The sequence below is a fragment of the Pogoniulus pusillus genome, chromosome 1 (genome assembly GCF_015220805.1).
Source record: "Pogoniulus pusillus isolate bPogPus1 chromosome 1, bPogPus1.pri, whole genome shotgun sequence".
NCBI lineage: Eukaryota > Metazoa > Chordata > Aves > Piciformes > Lybiidae > Pogoniulus > Pogoniulus pusillus.
In genome coordinates this window covers 28329866-28345090 of record NC_087264.1, presented here as the reverse complement: position 1 = coordinate 28345090, position 15225 = coordinate 28329866, and the positions used below count along the sequence as shown (strand labels likewise).

At 42.5% G+C, this 15225-nt stretch overlaps 1 protein-coding gene across 2 annotated transcripts in view; it reads right to left on the bottom strand.

The window, feature by feature from the left end:
• Positions 1-15225, bottom strand: part of MAPKBP1 (mitogen-activated protein kinase binding protein 1) — a 102743-nt gene that overhangs the window by 21790 nt on the left and 65728 nt on the right. For both annotated transcript variants that reach the window (XM_064146200.1, XM_064146206.1), the window contains 10 exons: positions 14319-14465; positions 12951-13135; positions 12747-12838; positions 12238-12363; positions 10535-10605; positions 9977-10098; positions 8990-9065; positions 7112-7223; positions 6388-6451; positions 3409-3534 (listed from right to left, as the gene is read on the bottom strand). In XM_064146200.1, the coding sequence (XP_064002270.1) occupies positions 3409-3534; positions 6388-6451; positions 7112-7223; positions 8990-9065; positions 9977-10098; positions 10535-10605; positions 12238-12363; positions 12747-12838; positions 12951-13135; positions 14319-14465 (1121 nt within the window). The remainder of the gene's footprint in view (positions 1-3408; positions 3535-6387; positions 6452-7111; positions 7224-8989; positions 9066-9976; positions 10099-10534; positions 10606-12237; positions 12364-12746; positions 12839-12950; positions 13136-14318; positions 14466-15225) is intronic.

The following is a 15225-nucleotide window of genomic DNA, read 5'->3' as shown; positions in this document are numbered from 1 at the left end:
CTTTCTCAAAACAAAACAAAACAGACAAGAATGGCAACTATCCATTTAAAGAGGTATGTTTGTCAGCATTCTCACTCTGATCTTGTGCTACTTAAACCCTCAGCTTTAGGGGCATAGTTACAAAACTGCAGCATTATACATGGCAGGGATCACTAGCACATGGCTCCCCACCTTCCCCCTAAAGGTGCCTTATGGTTTTAAAAGGAAAGCTGCCCTGCTTTTCCCCACAGAAAGATCACAGTGCTGCTGACTTCAGAGTTTCCCTGACATTCTAATTGCAGTAATTCAGCACAGACTCAGGCACCACTACTGATCTGGCATCAAAAGCCTGCCCCATTCTGAGCCTTGGAAACTACACAGCTTTGCTGGGCTGGACCAAAGCCTCACTGAGAATTTGATAAGGAGCTCTTCCCTCCAAATATATCTGACACAGAGAACTTCTTCAGCACACATATTTAATTTGGGTAACATTTCTACCTCATGTTATTTATACTAAAGCTTCAGCAAAATGGAAAACATGGGTTTTTTAAATTAAAAAAAGATATAATAAATACTCAAATATAATATAAATACTCAGCTAAAACATGACTAAAAGCCCTGCAAACATTCCACAGCAAAATCAATTTAAAACTTCCCTCCCAAAAATTAAGGCAAGCTTTTCTAAACAATAAATACCTACCTGGATCAAAATCAAATCCCTGTTACAAGATTTTTACAGGGTTCTTTTTCAGAAAATATAAATCCCTCAAATCCAAAATGTACCAGCAATATCAGCCAAGTACAAGTTCTACTGTCCCAGTCAAAGCTCCTCATGTTCAGCAGATAAAAGAAAAGCACACATCTGCAACTGTCACAACTTGAGGCAGACCTGAAAGGCTTCCAGGGGCACTGTGGAGAACTGTGGTTGATACAGGTCAGATTATTTCCAAAATAACACAATGTCCCATAATATTGAGTCAGAAAAACCCTTCAGAAGATTTAGTCTTTCTAGAAGTTTTGGAGGAACTGACAAGGGTCCATTTGGAGACAAGGTTGGATGAAGAGAGGTCATGGTGAAGGTTTACAAATCCATGGGGACTAGAGATAGGTGGATATAGAACAATGGTTGATCAAAGCTCACAATATTCAGAAGCAGAGAGTTTTCAGTGAAAGTAGCAGGGGTATGGTTTAACAGAGACAAAAAAGTAAGGAGGTTGCAGAAATAGACAATATTACAAAGTTCAGAAAGGATTTACACAAATTCAGGGGACAATGGGTCTGTGACAGGGAACAGGTAGAGATGCACCTCCTAGCACCCCTAATGTAACAATTGAGCATGAGACAAATGGGTCACAAAGGTTCATAAAGCAAAGCTCACAAAGTGTCTTGCTATATAGTATCTTCCATTGCCATTGCCATTGCCACAGGCAGAATACTGGCCTTCATGGAGCACCGATTTGACCCAGAAAGGCATCTTCTGCATGCTTACACTTCAGATATTACTAAACTGGGCCAATTCCTGCCCTGCCAGTTGCATCTGGATAAAGACAGCACTGCCCTGAACTGGAAATCTGCTTCCCAGTGCTGCCTCAGCTCGGTTTTGTTTCTCCAGTATCATTTTGATTACTCTTCCCATCATACACTCAAACTATGGAGCTAGCAGAATGCAGCACTTCTCTCACCAAATCCTAGCAACACTTTTCTAGAGAAAACCTATTAAAAGACATGACGTATCACCAGGCAGGGGGCTTCCTTATGCTACTGCAAGTCCTTTTGAGGCAACAGTTTTACACAGCAAGGAGCAATTCAGCTCTCCACCACAACCTAACCAGCCAGACTTTGGAAACACAACCACAACAGGTAGAGGGCTCCTAGAAAACCAGTCTTACTCAAGTTCATTAGTTTTCCTTCTCCCACCTCAGTAATGCTGGTCCAATAGGCTCTTCCTCCATATTCAGCCTCAGTCCAAAATGCTCTGGAGTTACGTCTTTGCTGATCGCCAGTGACTACAGCAGTTGATCAAAACTGAAAACAAGCTTTCAGAGCTGACCAAACAAGTAGATTCCAGGCTTGCAGAGAGGTTACCAAACAAGTTTAATAGTTCTGGGCTTGGCGTGGCACTAACACCGCCCTTCAGCAAGCGTCTGTGACGGAAACAAGCATCACCTAATGCGGAAGAGGACTGGGATTATCTGTCACAGCCTGAGCCTCAGTAGGCTAAGGCTGCAGCTGCTGGAATGATGGAGAGCCTGCTATAAAAAGCATGTTGCTTGACAGCTCCAGAATTCTGGCTGGAAAAAAGGCTTCCTGAGTTCCCCCAGCATCACTACCAAAAGCACTTATTAGACAAGACTCGTTTGAATACTTTCCCAAATGAAACTATGCAGGTGGACTTGTTTCAACATTATTCGCTCCCAAAGGGAGTGGGCAAGTCCTTGTGATACTTAACACAATCACCACTGTGGTTAAGTCCTCCAGTGATTTGGCAATTGTATATCCAGAACTCAATTTGTAGTCACTCGGAGGAGGAAAATTGTGGAACGTGGCATTAAAAACTTTTGTTTATTCTCTTTTCTCCATTTTTATCTCACATTAGTTTGTTCAGGACCCTCCTCTGCATTGATAAACAGTCAAACCAGTCTCAACCACTTACTAACAACAGAGAAACCAAATACATTACACTAATAATCCATAATCCTCTGTCACTCTTGCCCTGTTTAAAAACAGGGTCTGTGTTTAAGCACCACTTTTTAAAGAAAGGTCACCAGATAAATTTAGGTCTATGCAGTTTCTAGGCTGTGGCAAGTCTGCTTTTAGACACCTTGTTTACCGAGCAAAAAATAATAACATGATTTAACTGCCAAGAACTTTTCCCATGGAAATGATTTTTATATTTATTGTTTATACTATGATTATTTTTAGGTGACCTTTTTCAAAGCCTCTGGAAAATATTTAACAAAGAAACAGCACAACTGTAAGGACTCTTTAAGAATGATAATCAACATGGCAAACCCAAACAGCTCATGCTTTAGTAGTGAAACTGCAGAAAACAGCTTTTCAATCACATTCAGCCTAGATCCAGAGGGCTTTCTTCATGAAGAAGCAAGACTTCCCTGGTGGGATGCTGTGTACCAACTTCAGTAGTGCTTATTAAAATTTCTGACCACAACATTAAACTAAACAAACATAAAAGGGGCACTGCACACCACTGCACATCAGTGAAGCAACACAATTATGTCTGGAAGACCATAGTCAAGCTTCTATATCCACAGAAGTCACAAAGAAGGGACAAAACCCAAGGCAAATGCAACAGAAAATAAGAGGACTTTTGGCAGATACTAAAGAGAGCAGGAACCTTACAGCTGAATCTCAATACCATACTTCCTGCATTAAACCCTCCAAAGCCTCTTCCCAGTCTATTCTGCTCACCTCATAAGTCCAGTTGCCTTGTGTGGAGGAGACTTTTCCGCCTGCTTCCCTCTCTGCTTCATGTCAGACAGTCGCTGCCGCATGTTGATGGTCATCTCTGAGCTCAGACGCCAGATGAAGATACAGCTGAAAGAGGGAAAGGCGAGGCTCAGGTCAAGTCACGGTTCAGTTTATTGATATCACTTCCCATTGTGGAGGCAAACAAGAACCCTTCTGTCTGTGGCAGGGAGATGCTCACACAGAAACTTCAGCTTCAATTCCATTGTGAGCCTCATGACAAAAGGCTAAAACCTGCCTGGCAGACTCCCTGTGGGTGAGAACAACTGTGGAGATATTTGCACGTTCTCTTCTTTGATCCTATACCTTTATTTGACTATCTGACCAACTGCTGAAATGCTGTAACAAGCTCCTCAGTGGCCAGGAGAGTACGCAGCGACTGCAGATGTCCTTTGCACCCTCTGACAGTGGCTAAGCTGCAGCATCTGATTGCGACTACTCCAATGCTTACCATCCCATAAAGTCTCTGGGGTGCAATAATGGTTATGCTTATGTGGCAGTGCTTTTTGCAGTCAGGATGCTCCTAATCTTTCACTTGGATATCCTTCAGGGAACTTCTAAGGAATTTGATTGAACTTGGTCAATGGATTCAAAAGTGTTTGAGAGAGGGTAAATGAACAGTATTAGCTCATTTTCTTCAGAAATTTGGCAAAAACCCAAATTCAATGGGAATTTCCTCAGTGTTAGGGAACACCACATCTCATCTTCAGCTACTAGACAGTAAAATAACCACCACTTTCTTTTCATCTTGCCCATCTTTCCTGTCTAGCTGGGTACACTCACACTGTTGTAAAAACAGAGGTGGTGCTTTTGCTATTGCTCACAACCCTTGCATCCTACTTTGGAATTCAAAGGGGATTTAATCCAGTTCTTCAAGACCTGCCAGTGCCATCATACTCATGAGTACTCCAATTCACTAAGGAGTTTTCAGTGAGGGGCCTTCCACTCTTCCTTGCTAGTCTGTAAAAATTCATCTGCACTGCCATTTTGAACAATGACCACAAACTTCAGTCTCCCTGACCTGAGGCAAATGCCAAATGTGCCAGGATCCTGAATGCTTGCATTTCCTCTGTTTTTTCCTCTTGTGAGAAGACATTTTAAAAGGTTTCTATTTCCATACCATGCAACAAGAAAACAGAAGACCCACTTTGCAGTCTGTAGAGATTTTAATGAAAAACTAAACCTTCCCTGCCTGCCCCCAGTGCCCCTGCCTTTGTGACAATGCTCAGGAGCATCAATCCCAGCTACTGAAGCCACACACAGACAATTCCCATCAACGGGAACATGACATCACATCCTCCCACCCCACCTTTTCAGCCAGGAGAAAGTGGTGAGGCACTGCATCTGGGAACTATGGCAACCCAGGGCAGCCAGCTGCTTCCCCTCAAGCAGCAGCTTTTTCCAAAGCAACAGCAACCATCAGCTGCTGCTGAGAAAATGCTAGAAAGCAGGAAACAAAATTCAGAGGGCAAATTTGGTTTGCTCATTTATGCCACCCCCACAGTTGCAGACCCAGAGCAGCAAACAGTATGAACATAAGTATTCAACACAAAATACACTCCCACCTCCTCCTTTTGCTGTCTTTCTTTTTTTGCCATTGCAGTACTTTTCTGAAAAGGGTCTTCCAGTCCTCATCCTGCCCATCCTCATCTGTTTTTGTTTCTATTCTCAGTTTAATCCTCTGCATATGCTGATGTGTGTGAAAAGACTGCTTTCCTGTTCTCTACTGAAACACATGCTTTCTGCTTTCCTTAAAACAAAGCTCTTCATGATCCTTTCCTCATTTCTTCTTCACCTCCTTCACACCCTCAGTGAAAAATATTACTCTTTTCCTCATGGAAACAATGAACAAGAGAATGTTGCACTAAATCACCAGGCTCACTAAGGACCTCAAACCTTCCACATTTATGGAATTTATCAGAAATCCACAAAAAAAGGACTCTCTTCTGCAACTTTCCCCCTAATCTATTCACTCACATGAAAGGTAAAGAAAAAGTAAATTTATTTCTTACTGAAAGACAGAAATTACCAACTGAAGAGATTGAAGGTGATATATTCTGTGTTCCATAACAACTCACCTTCTAAAACTTTTACCAGTTCAATTGTGTTTTATTAATAGAAAAGAGGAGGAAAAAATAGTAGAAAATCTGGGTTGCTCTGGTCTTGAAATAGCACTTCAGGAGCCACCTTTCTCAAAGGAAACATTTTATTTTAAGTGTTTAAGTACTTAAGTATTCGAGATTTAAGCAATCACCAAGTTCAGAAGTGGCAGGTCCACTCACCTCTGCAATCACCAGGTTAGGCACATCCTCTGCTTTTTCCCCCTGGGCTTAGTCTGGTGATTACTTAAGCTTTTGGTGACCTGATTTAGCTCACTAAATCAGCAGAAAACTCAGCTCAGGGGGAAGGGGTTGATGTAGTGACCTGAATCAGCTTAATGAGGGGTCAGCCACTGCACAGCTGTCTTTGGGGAATAGGGAAGGGGACTAGATGGATAGGAGCAAAGAATGGGGACAGGCCTGTCCCTTTTGCTGCAAGACAGGCTCGTTCACCTCATTAACAGGAGTATTGTAAGCCAAAGTTTTGGCATTACCGGTCAGAACATCACAAGGTGCCTTACATTACAGACTTGAAGGCTGGTGAGGAAACAGGCCACATCCCTGTCTCCTTTCCAGAGAACAGTACTTACACTCAGAAAACCACAGGGGAACAACTTTGAATGAGCATCTCACTCCACAGAAGGTTAATATAAGCACTGTGAGCTTAGCCAACAGCACAAAATTAAGATTCAGAAAGCTCTGATGCTTGCTTGTAATTCATAAAACACTTTTTATTAAAAAAAAAAATCTACCTTCCTTCAGGACACACATCACATCCAGTGTAAGATGGCATGAGCTGATACCACAAACAAACTTCTCTTACCTGTCACCAGAAACAGAGATCAGATGTTTGCAGTCATTACTGAATTTCATCCCAGTTACAATCTCTGTGTGAAATAAAGCACAAGAGAAACACAAAATAAACCCACGGTCCCTGGATTATTCCAACAGGCAGAAGAGATCATTAGCCAAACAGCCTATCTGTAACTCAAAAGCTGATTACTAACATGCTTCACAGATCAATATACCCCAATTACCAGAAGCATTTAACAAGGAATCTAGGCTTGGCATGGAATGGGAACAGCAAAATAAGCACCAAGACTGAAGTCTCTTTTTGCCTATAAATCAACAGCCCCTGTGTGGTAGGAGCTGAGGGTATATGATGAAACTTAACATACTCCAAAAAAAAACACTGACTGCCTTAAGGGCTAGTAGAAATACTGTATAAACACAGGGCCCAACAAGCACATGGGTTATGGCCTGCAATGCAAAATGCAGTCTGAAAAAAGCTGAAATTGCAAGGAAACAAGCTCTTACAACTCCATCCAACTATAACCTACTCCAAAATAGTTCCTGGGTAAACTTTAGTTTTAGGGAGAAACCATCCTGTGTGAATCTACTTCTGGTGATTCTGCTCTGGCACCAAGGCTGGACTTGATGATCTTCCAAGATCCCTTCCAGTCCCTAACATTCTGTGAACAGAAAGCTTTTTCTAGTGTCAGACCCTATTGCAGAAAAAATCCATTCCCAGAGTTCAAGTGTCTTACCTGAATGTCCATACATGGTTGCCACACACTCGCCAGAATAGAAATCAAAGATAGAGAGGTTCTTGTCAGAACAACTGGTTGCAATATAAAGACCAGATGGATCTGTTTGTACCTGGTTTAGGAGATAAGAGAGGCAAAAAGATCTGGTGAGAAAGTGCCTTCAAACTGCATGAAAATGGTCCAGAATACCCAAGACAGTCCTAGTAGCTAATAGAATAAAATGGAAATAGCTCCCACAAGCCTCCAGATTGATGATCAGGCTATCCAGCATGCCAAGACACATCTCCAACCCAACTAAACTTAAAACTATCTCCATCCTAATAAAATACTGAAGGCATTAATATTGAATGTATGAATCATTGTGAAGGTAGCACCACCAATGGATAGAGTTATAGCTCTCTCTCCTACCTCCTTTTAATCACTGGGGTCTTACCTTTTATCTAATGATCAAAACAAACAAACAAAACCCCACACACGTGCCAAAAGACACCCTCCAAAAATTATCAGAATGGACAGATTGAAGTGAATTCTTAAAAGACTGCAAGAACTCAACACTACCACAAGAAACTGTTTTTGATAATGATGATGTCAAATCTCCAGTATTTGCAACTCTTGTTTTTTAACTGGATTGTTTTTTTCTTTTCATATACACCCATTTGTTGCTTACCCTGGATCACATATAAAATTCCTTGCAAAAGCCTCACTAAGTCTAATGTGGCACTACACAACAAACACATCTGCTGTCATCAATTGTCTTGCTTTGTCATCTGCAGAACATTAGGGAATTGACTGAAAATGTCTGGGGTTTGAGGGAGATATGGTATCCAAAGAATGGTAACTTTATTTGGTTATATTTAGTTTGTTGCTGTATCTTTTGCTTCCAGTGTCACTGTTTGGGTTCCCCTCATCACATTGCAATGTATATCATCCCAGAGCAACATGCCAACTCTAATCCCCTGGTTATGTAATTGTCCTAAAAACAAACACAGCAACATTAAAAATAATGGAGATTCCCTACTTGAGATACACATTAAAAAAAAAAAAAAACAAACACCACCAAACCCAAGGGGTATTAAAAACAAAAATTTAGCTCCCAGCAACACTTCATGGTTTGTAGTCTGAAAATGATAGGATGAAGCACCTGACATTACCAGCAATAAAGTGCAGCATGGATTTTTCATTTTCATCACTCTGGCATAAAAAAAACCAACTTTGTAGGAAATAAAATAGGCAAAGAGAACTTCTTTCCCTCTGTAAAATAGAAGACTTGACACTGAAACTGTTTGCTTTGCTCTCCCTTTTTATCCAGATGTTCACATCCATCAATAATAAACTAGACTGTTTCAGCTGGAAGGAACCTAAAACAATTACCAAGTGCAACTGTCTGACCAATTAAAGGCTGACAAGTTAAAGCATGTATTGAGGGGGTTGTCCAAATGCCTCTTAAACACTGACAGACGTAGAGCAATCAACCACATCTCTATAAAGCTTGTTCCTGTGTTTAACCACCCTCCTGGTAAAGAAATGCTTCCCAATGTCCACTGAGAGTGTCCCCTGGCACAGTTTGAACAGTTCCCATGAGTTCTTGCTTTTACAGCATGAGCCTACGCCTTGCTTCAGAAATATGTCAGAGACAGAAGTTATAGATCAGCTTCAGCATGCCTGCCTTAGCCTGATGGAACCCAGATAGATCACCAGCCCCTCAGGGCAGAGGTATGAGGAAGCAGCAGCTGCATAAGGGACAAAGTATGCAATCAGCTAAAAAAATGCTACTGTGTCCAGACTCACATTTCGTTTCATGCAGCCCTAAGCCACATTCATAAGAGCTGAAATAATGGAAAAAGGTAAAGAAGGAAAGAATGAAACAAAACAGCTTACTTTGATGAGGGTGCCATCTTCACCTTGGGATCCCTTGTAAAGTTTCTTCTGCTTCCCACTGCTTATGTTGAAAACCCTGAGAGGGGTGATACAAGACAGTATCTTTCATCTCGCCCAGATACTGCTTTGTGGCTCTTGTTACCAGGATCCCTTTCTTTTTTCTGTTTCTCATTTCACATGACATACACAGCCAAGACACAAGATTTGCAGAAATGATCTCTCTGAACCATCACCACCAATAATTTCAGTGGTTTGGGAAACAGCATTGAGAGCAATGTACAGGCACAAGACTGGACAATATCATATCAAATTATCTCAATTAAAATTGAGTCTTGATTCTCAAGCCAATAATCAAAAATAAGTATAGCATCATGGCATTGAAGGAGAGAACAGATGGGAGGGAGAAAACCTTGTAACGGTTATCAGTTGTGTAGCAGGAACAGCTCTTAATAAGCCTCACTCAGTCTGCCCTGCTTTAACAATACTTGTGACTCCTTCATACTAAAGGAAAGGCTTAAGAGAACAAGAAGCTTTATTTTCATTAGAATACAAAAGCTAACTACATTCAGTAGTGGTATTTAGCCATAAAAAAACCTCTGGGCATCTCACCCAGATACAATAGGAAGAGACACACCCACAGACAGTCTCCTTTGTAAAAGCAGACAGATCAGAGAAACGGATAAAAAGGGAGCAGAATGGATCCCACTTGTCCAAAGGCAGTCACACCTAGCTGAGTTTTAGGTTCCTACAGTCCCAGCTGTAGGACCTTACAGCTTCTCACAAGACTCCCACGGGTATGTGCATATACGCGCAGCCTTTTATCAGCAAGAGGAAAGTCAGAGTTCAGCCTCACAGAGTGTGAGGTGAGGCTTCAGATTATTGTGAAAATGCTGTGTCAAAGAACTTAAGAGGAACAACGACGGAGAGGGGACCACTCTGGCCAATTCATTTGTGACTACAAAATATTTTCAAGACAAGTAAACTAACCTGATGTTACGATCTTGGCATCCAATAGCTGCATATTTCCAGCTGGGGTCCACATCCATGTCATACAGAGTGGTCTTCCTAACAATGTGATGTGTTCGGGTAAACTGAACCCCTTCTCCTGTCTAGGAGCGTAGTAAAGACTATGTCAACATCAAGTAGCTAACCCATTATTAAAAACTTCTAAACACAGATGAATTTTCTCACACAGCCAGCACAACCAATCCTTCCCACCAGCCAGCTCCACCAGAAACAGCTGGGACTAGTGGTACAACGAAGTCCTCTTTCCAGCCTCCTATTTTACCACTCCTCCCAATAGCCCTGGCAGAAAGAGAAATAACAGTTCTCTGCTTTGCCCCTGGCTGAGTCAGGTCAGGCTGGGAGCAGCTGTATGCCTCACAGAACTGGTTTGCTGGATATAACCTCTTACACAAAGTCAGTGGAAGACACTAATGCTGAAATAGCAACAGAGTATATATAAACTCTAATATCACTCTTTAAAGGAGGTCTTTTGTGGAAAGATTATTTCAACAAGAGCACAAAAAGCTGCAGCAAGTTTACCTTCTGTGCCGTGCGGAAATAGATGCTCTTGTCTGCCCCGCAGCTTATCATTCGCACTTTTCCATCATTGGCTGGAAGAGAAAAGGAAGAGCTGATCAAAGATAAATGCAGATCCAAGGTGGAGGAAATGTTGCCATTTCTACCACTGCTCATTTACTCCTGTCCTGATTGGCTATGACTGACTCCTACCAGCTGCAGCAAAACAGAAGCCCCTTCACAGCATTTTTTAATGCTCAGGATGCATAAGGCCCTAATATTGAAGCTTTGCACAACAGATTAGGATATAATTCTGTCTTCTTCCTCAACAGTGTGATCATCTGTTAATTCTCTATGTACCAAAGCACTATGTGGAAATGAGACAAGTCCACACTCAGTATGAGCTGAAAACAGGCAATAGGCATTTTTCAGTCCTCCAAGTCAGTCACATTTCTTGCTGCCCTTTCTTACTGCAGGGTCAGGTCTCACTTCTTCCTTCTAGCACTCCTTTGCAATGCCTGGTAAACTTCCACAACATAAATGGGTCTAATATCACACAAGTGCACTTGAACTGCACTCACTTAGAGCACAACAGCATTTTTGCTGACAGATTAGCACAAAGGCCTTCACTGACAGCCCTTGAGTGCAGTCCCCCCATCTCCTAGGATTTTAGCTGGCTGCATTCAGGGTCAGCTTATTGCTAACACAGGCCTATCAGAGTGACTTCTGCTGGCCGTGGGGCTCCTCGAAAAAAGTCTCACAGTGGCTTTGGAGAATCTCTGCTATGAAGCTTCAGCAAAGTCCCTTCACTTAGGGGCTGATGTTCTCACCCTTGAACTGTAACAGAGATATGCTGCAGCAGCACTGCAGTCACACCTGTGCCTGGCCATGCAGCCTTCTGATCCAAATCCTGACCCAACCACTCAGCTTACTCATTTGAACTCAAGCCTACCTTGCTGCTATGGGCTTGCCTGGCAGGCACTGAACTGCAGCTGACCCTGCCCTTCTCCAGACTGATCCTGACGTTGAACTGCTGATCTGTCTTACCACTATGGATTTGTCTGGTGACCTGGACTAGTGGCTGAATCTAGTTACTATTATTGCACTTGATCTGTTCCACCTCGTTCAGTCACTATGGGACTTACCCTTTACCACTGAGGCCTTTTTGTCTCCCTTGCCTTCAGTCTTACTTTGGCAGAGTAGCCAACCCTTGTTGCTTCCCTACAACAGCACAATACACCACACCGACGTCTGCCTGTCAGTAGTAACTGCGTGCTGGGGATGCAGTGTGCTCCACTACCATAAATGCAAAGTGTCACTCTGGTTTGCTGTGACAGATTTATTTGTGACTGGTTAATCACCAAAATGCTTTTGTGGGTTTGGGGATTTTTTGGAGAATGACTTTCTCAGTTCTTCTCACAAACCACAGTGTGTAGTCATCTGACACCAGCTGAAGAGAGTAAATCATTACAGAAAATAGCTTTCCAAAGAAACACTCAGGACTTCAGTCAGGGGAGGTTGAATGGGGAAGAAAGAGAGGAAGAAAAAACCAAAAGCAAACAGAAGGCAAATAGTGGCAGATATCATTTCCTGCAGCTAGAAGACTACAAAAAAGCAGCTGCATCTTTAGCCTGGCCTAATCCAGTATTTAAGCAGTTAAATCAGTCTACAGCCACAATGGGAAAACAGCAGACTTTCTGCTTCAGAGGGAGGCCATGATTCTCTACCTGCAAACTTCACAGCAGTGATGGAAGAAGAATGTTCATCCAGGGTCTGCTGCAGGCTGTAGTCCTTCCCAGCATCCAAGACATGAATCAATCTATCCCGACTGGCTGAGGCTAAGAGCTTTAAGCCTGTCAGAAAGGTAAAAAAGAGTGCAAGACCATTACTAAAAAGTCATTTGCTCCAACAGTCACTATCTTAAAATGGCTGCTCAAGGCATCTTAGGGATAAAACATGATGCTGTAACTAACTCCGTGCATGGACATAAAGGAAGGCCTCTGGATTTCACACTATAAAACCAGACAGAACAAGTTTCAATATCAACCTACAATATTCCCCATAAGTATAAGAAAGAACCTTTTTCAAAGTCAGGCTTTGCAGGCCCATTGCTATAAAGCTGCTCTGAAATCCAGAAGTAGCTCACCACTCAAAGATCTGACATATCATGGCTGGATATCCTGACTTGCTCACTACTACATTCCTATACAGAAAGAAGCAGCTCAATTGCACTTACCTGTATCAGGTTTGGAGTACTCCAGACAGAGAATCTCAGAATCATGGGCTTCCACCTTCAGCATTTCCCTCAGAGACTGCAGCTCGTATATCCTAAGACACAAACCAGCTGATTGCAGTGTGTTTAATAAAATTAGCAAGACCTAGCTTTGATTCATCTTGATTGCCCAGCCTGTAATCTGCAGAAGCAGCATTTTGGGATTACCTGAGAGTGCCTATCCTGTCCCCCGAGGCCAGGTGCTCCCCACTGGGACTCACACAGACAGTGCGTATCCCCACCTTTGTATCCATCACTTGCGCATCAGCTTTGTCTGCGCTTCCTGCTGAGTTGAAATCAGTGTCCAGAAGTACCTGAGTGTTGTCATCTACATAGATGATTTTCATCAAGTCCTGAGAACACAACACACCCAGAAATATAAGATGGTCACAAAATATTAAAGCATCTGCCTTGCAAACTGGGCTCCTGGACAACATACACACTTCACTGGCAGCATCACTGCAATTACAAGGATCTTTCAGCTAGCAGCAAGCACACAGCCCCTTCATACTGTAGGATGAAAGTTTCAAAGCTGTCTCACAATCACCCTTGCAGAAGATTCTACTTCAAGCTAGAAACTAACAGCATCTCCCACACAACAGAGAAGCTCTGAGATTAGCAATTGCAATGCAGTAAAGGACACAGCAGGAATCTGAAAATACTTCTAAGGGATCATCCAAATCATCTGATGCCTTTTGAGAACCAACAGAAAAGCAGGAACTTTTTCCACCACCAGTGGAGTGCTGAGAAGTGGATGTGGCCAATCCCTTTTCACTGGTCAGCAGCAGTAAGACAAGGAGCAACAGCTACAAATTGGAACACAGAAGGTTTCACCTCAACATGAGAAGAAACTTCTTTAGAGTGAGGGTGACAGCACTGGAGCAGGCTGTCCAGAGAGGTTGTGGAGTCTGCTTCTCTGGAGAATTTCAAAACCTGCCTGCATGCATTCCTGTGTGAACTACCCTAGGGGATCCTGCCTTGGCATAGGGGTTGGACAATATGATCTCTGGAGGTCCCTTCCAACCTCTAAAGTTCTGTGATTCTCTGAGAAAAGGAAGGTCAGGGCTGTTGTGCCCATGGACCTTTCAACATAACTAAGAATGGAAGCAAATGCTATCATTATCCTCCTTCTAATATAGATGAAGTGAATGTAAACTGTTTCTCATTCAAATCTCCCAAACCTCTGCCTTATATAATGGAACTTTTTCAAATTAATCTTAAAGTGACTACACATTACAGAGAAACAGCTCTCTGGAAGTACACAGCATGAGACATTTTGGAAGAGACCAAGCGTGATGAATCCTTCAGTGGTTTATGCAAACAGTAATAGTCTCTAAAACTCTTTCAGGCAAACTACCTTTCACCTGGTACAACCTTAGCATTTCTTCAGGTTCATCTATTTTCCCAGACTCTGTTTACAGAGAAACTTGTGCTGACTTAGAGATCCCAAGAAGTTTGGGCATTAACTCAGGAATGCCTGTGCATGAGGAAAGGCAACCCCAAGGGGAAAGAGGTGACCAAAACACAGGCTCTTACATTGCTGAGGATGTTGCGGTGCAGGGCTGTGCCATGAATGTTGGAGCTCTCGGTGTTCCACAGGCGAATGGTGTTGTCAGAGGAGCAGGTGATGAAGGAACCAGGGGGGAGGCATGGTTGGTTGTTGTCCTTTACCTCTGGGTACATCTAAGGGCAGGGAAAATTAACTTCTGAATGAGATTGCCTCGCAGCTGGCATCCCAGACACTGGTAGCAAGTTTCAAATAAAAATGAGATAAAAGGACTGTCCTCCCTGATTTGTAAGAGAAAAGCCAGTAAGTTCTCCTGATGAAAACCTGTTGGCAGATCAGAGCTTCATATCCACTCCAAATTATCACTGAGCTTCCCTGAATGTAGAACACCTCCTTAAGAAGCATGCCACAAACCAGCATCCTTTGTTTCCAGTAGTTCAATGACAACACTTTAAAGAGGATGCAACAACAATGCAACAAAAACCTTGCACTCTTGTTTGCAACTTCCAAACACTACTGTTGATTGATAATGCAGAAGGAAAAGGTGAGATGTAATTAATAAATAATAGCCAAAATAGTCCTCAACCTCGTCCTACTTTCTTTCCACTTCCCCCTTTCCTGACCACTCCTGGACACATTTTCACATATTAACAATTATGTTGACCTGAGAGGAGGTCAACTAGACAAACTGGAAGATGACAGCCACTTGAAAGGCTAATTCCAAATGTCCTGGAATAGGTTACAAGTGATCAGAGTTTAGATCTTACCACTTTCTTCAGTCCTTTTTTCAGACTTTGGAGCACTTGCTCACCACTGACCTCAAATAAATTTTTGAGGTCAACAGCAAATTTCTGTGCATTTTCTGAAAGCAGTCTCTGCATTCATCTTTGCCTGGTTGTGCTTCTTGTCCCATCTCTCACCTTTTACTTGTGAGAC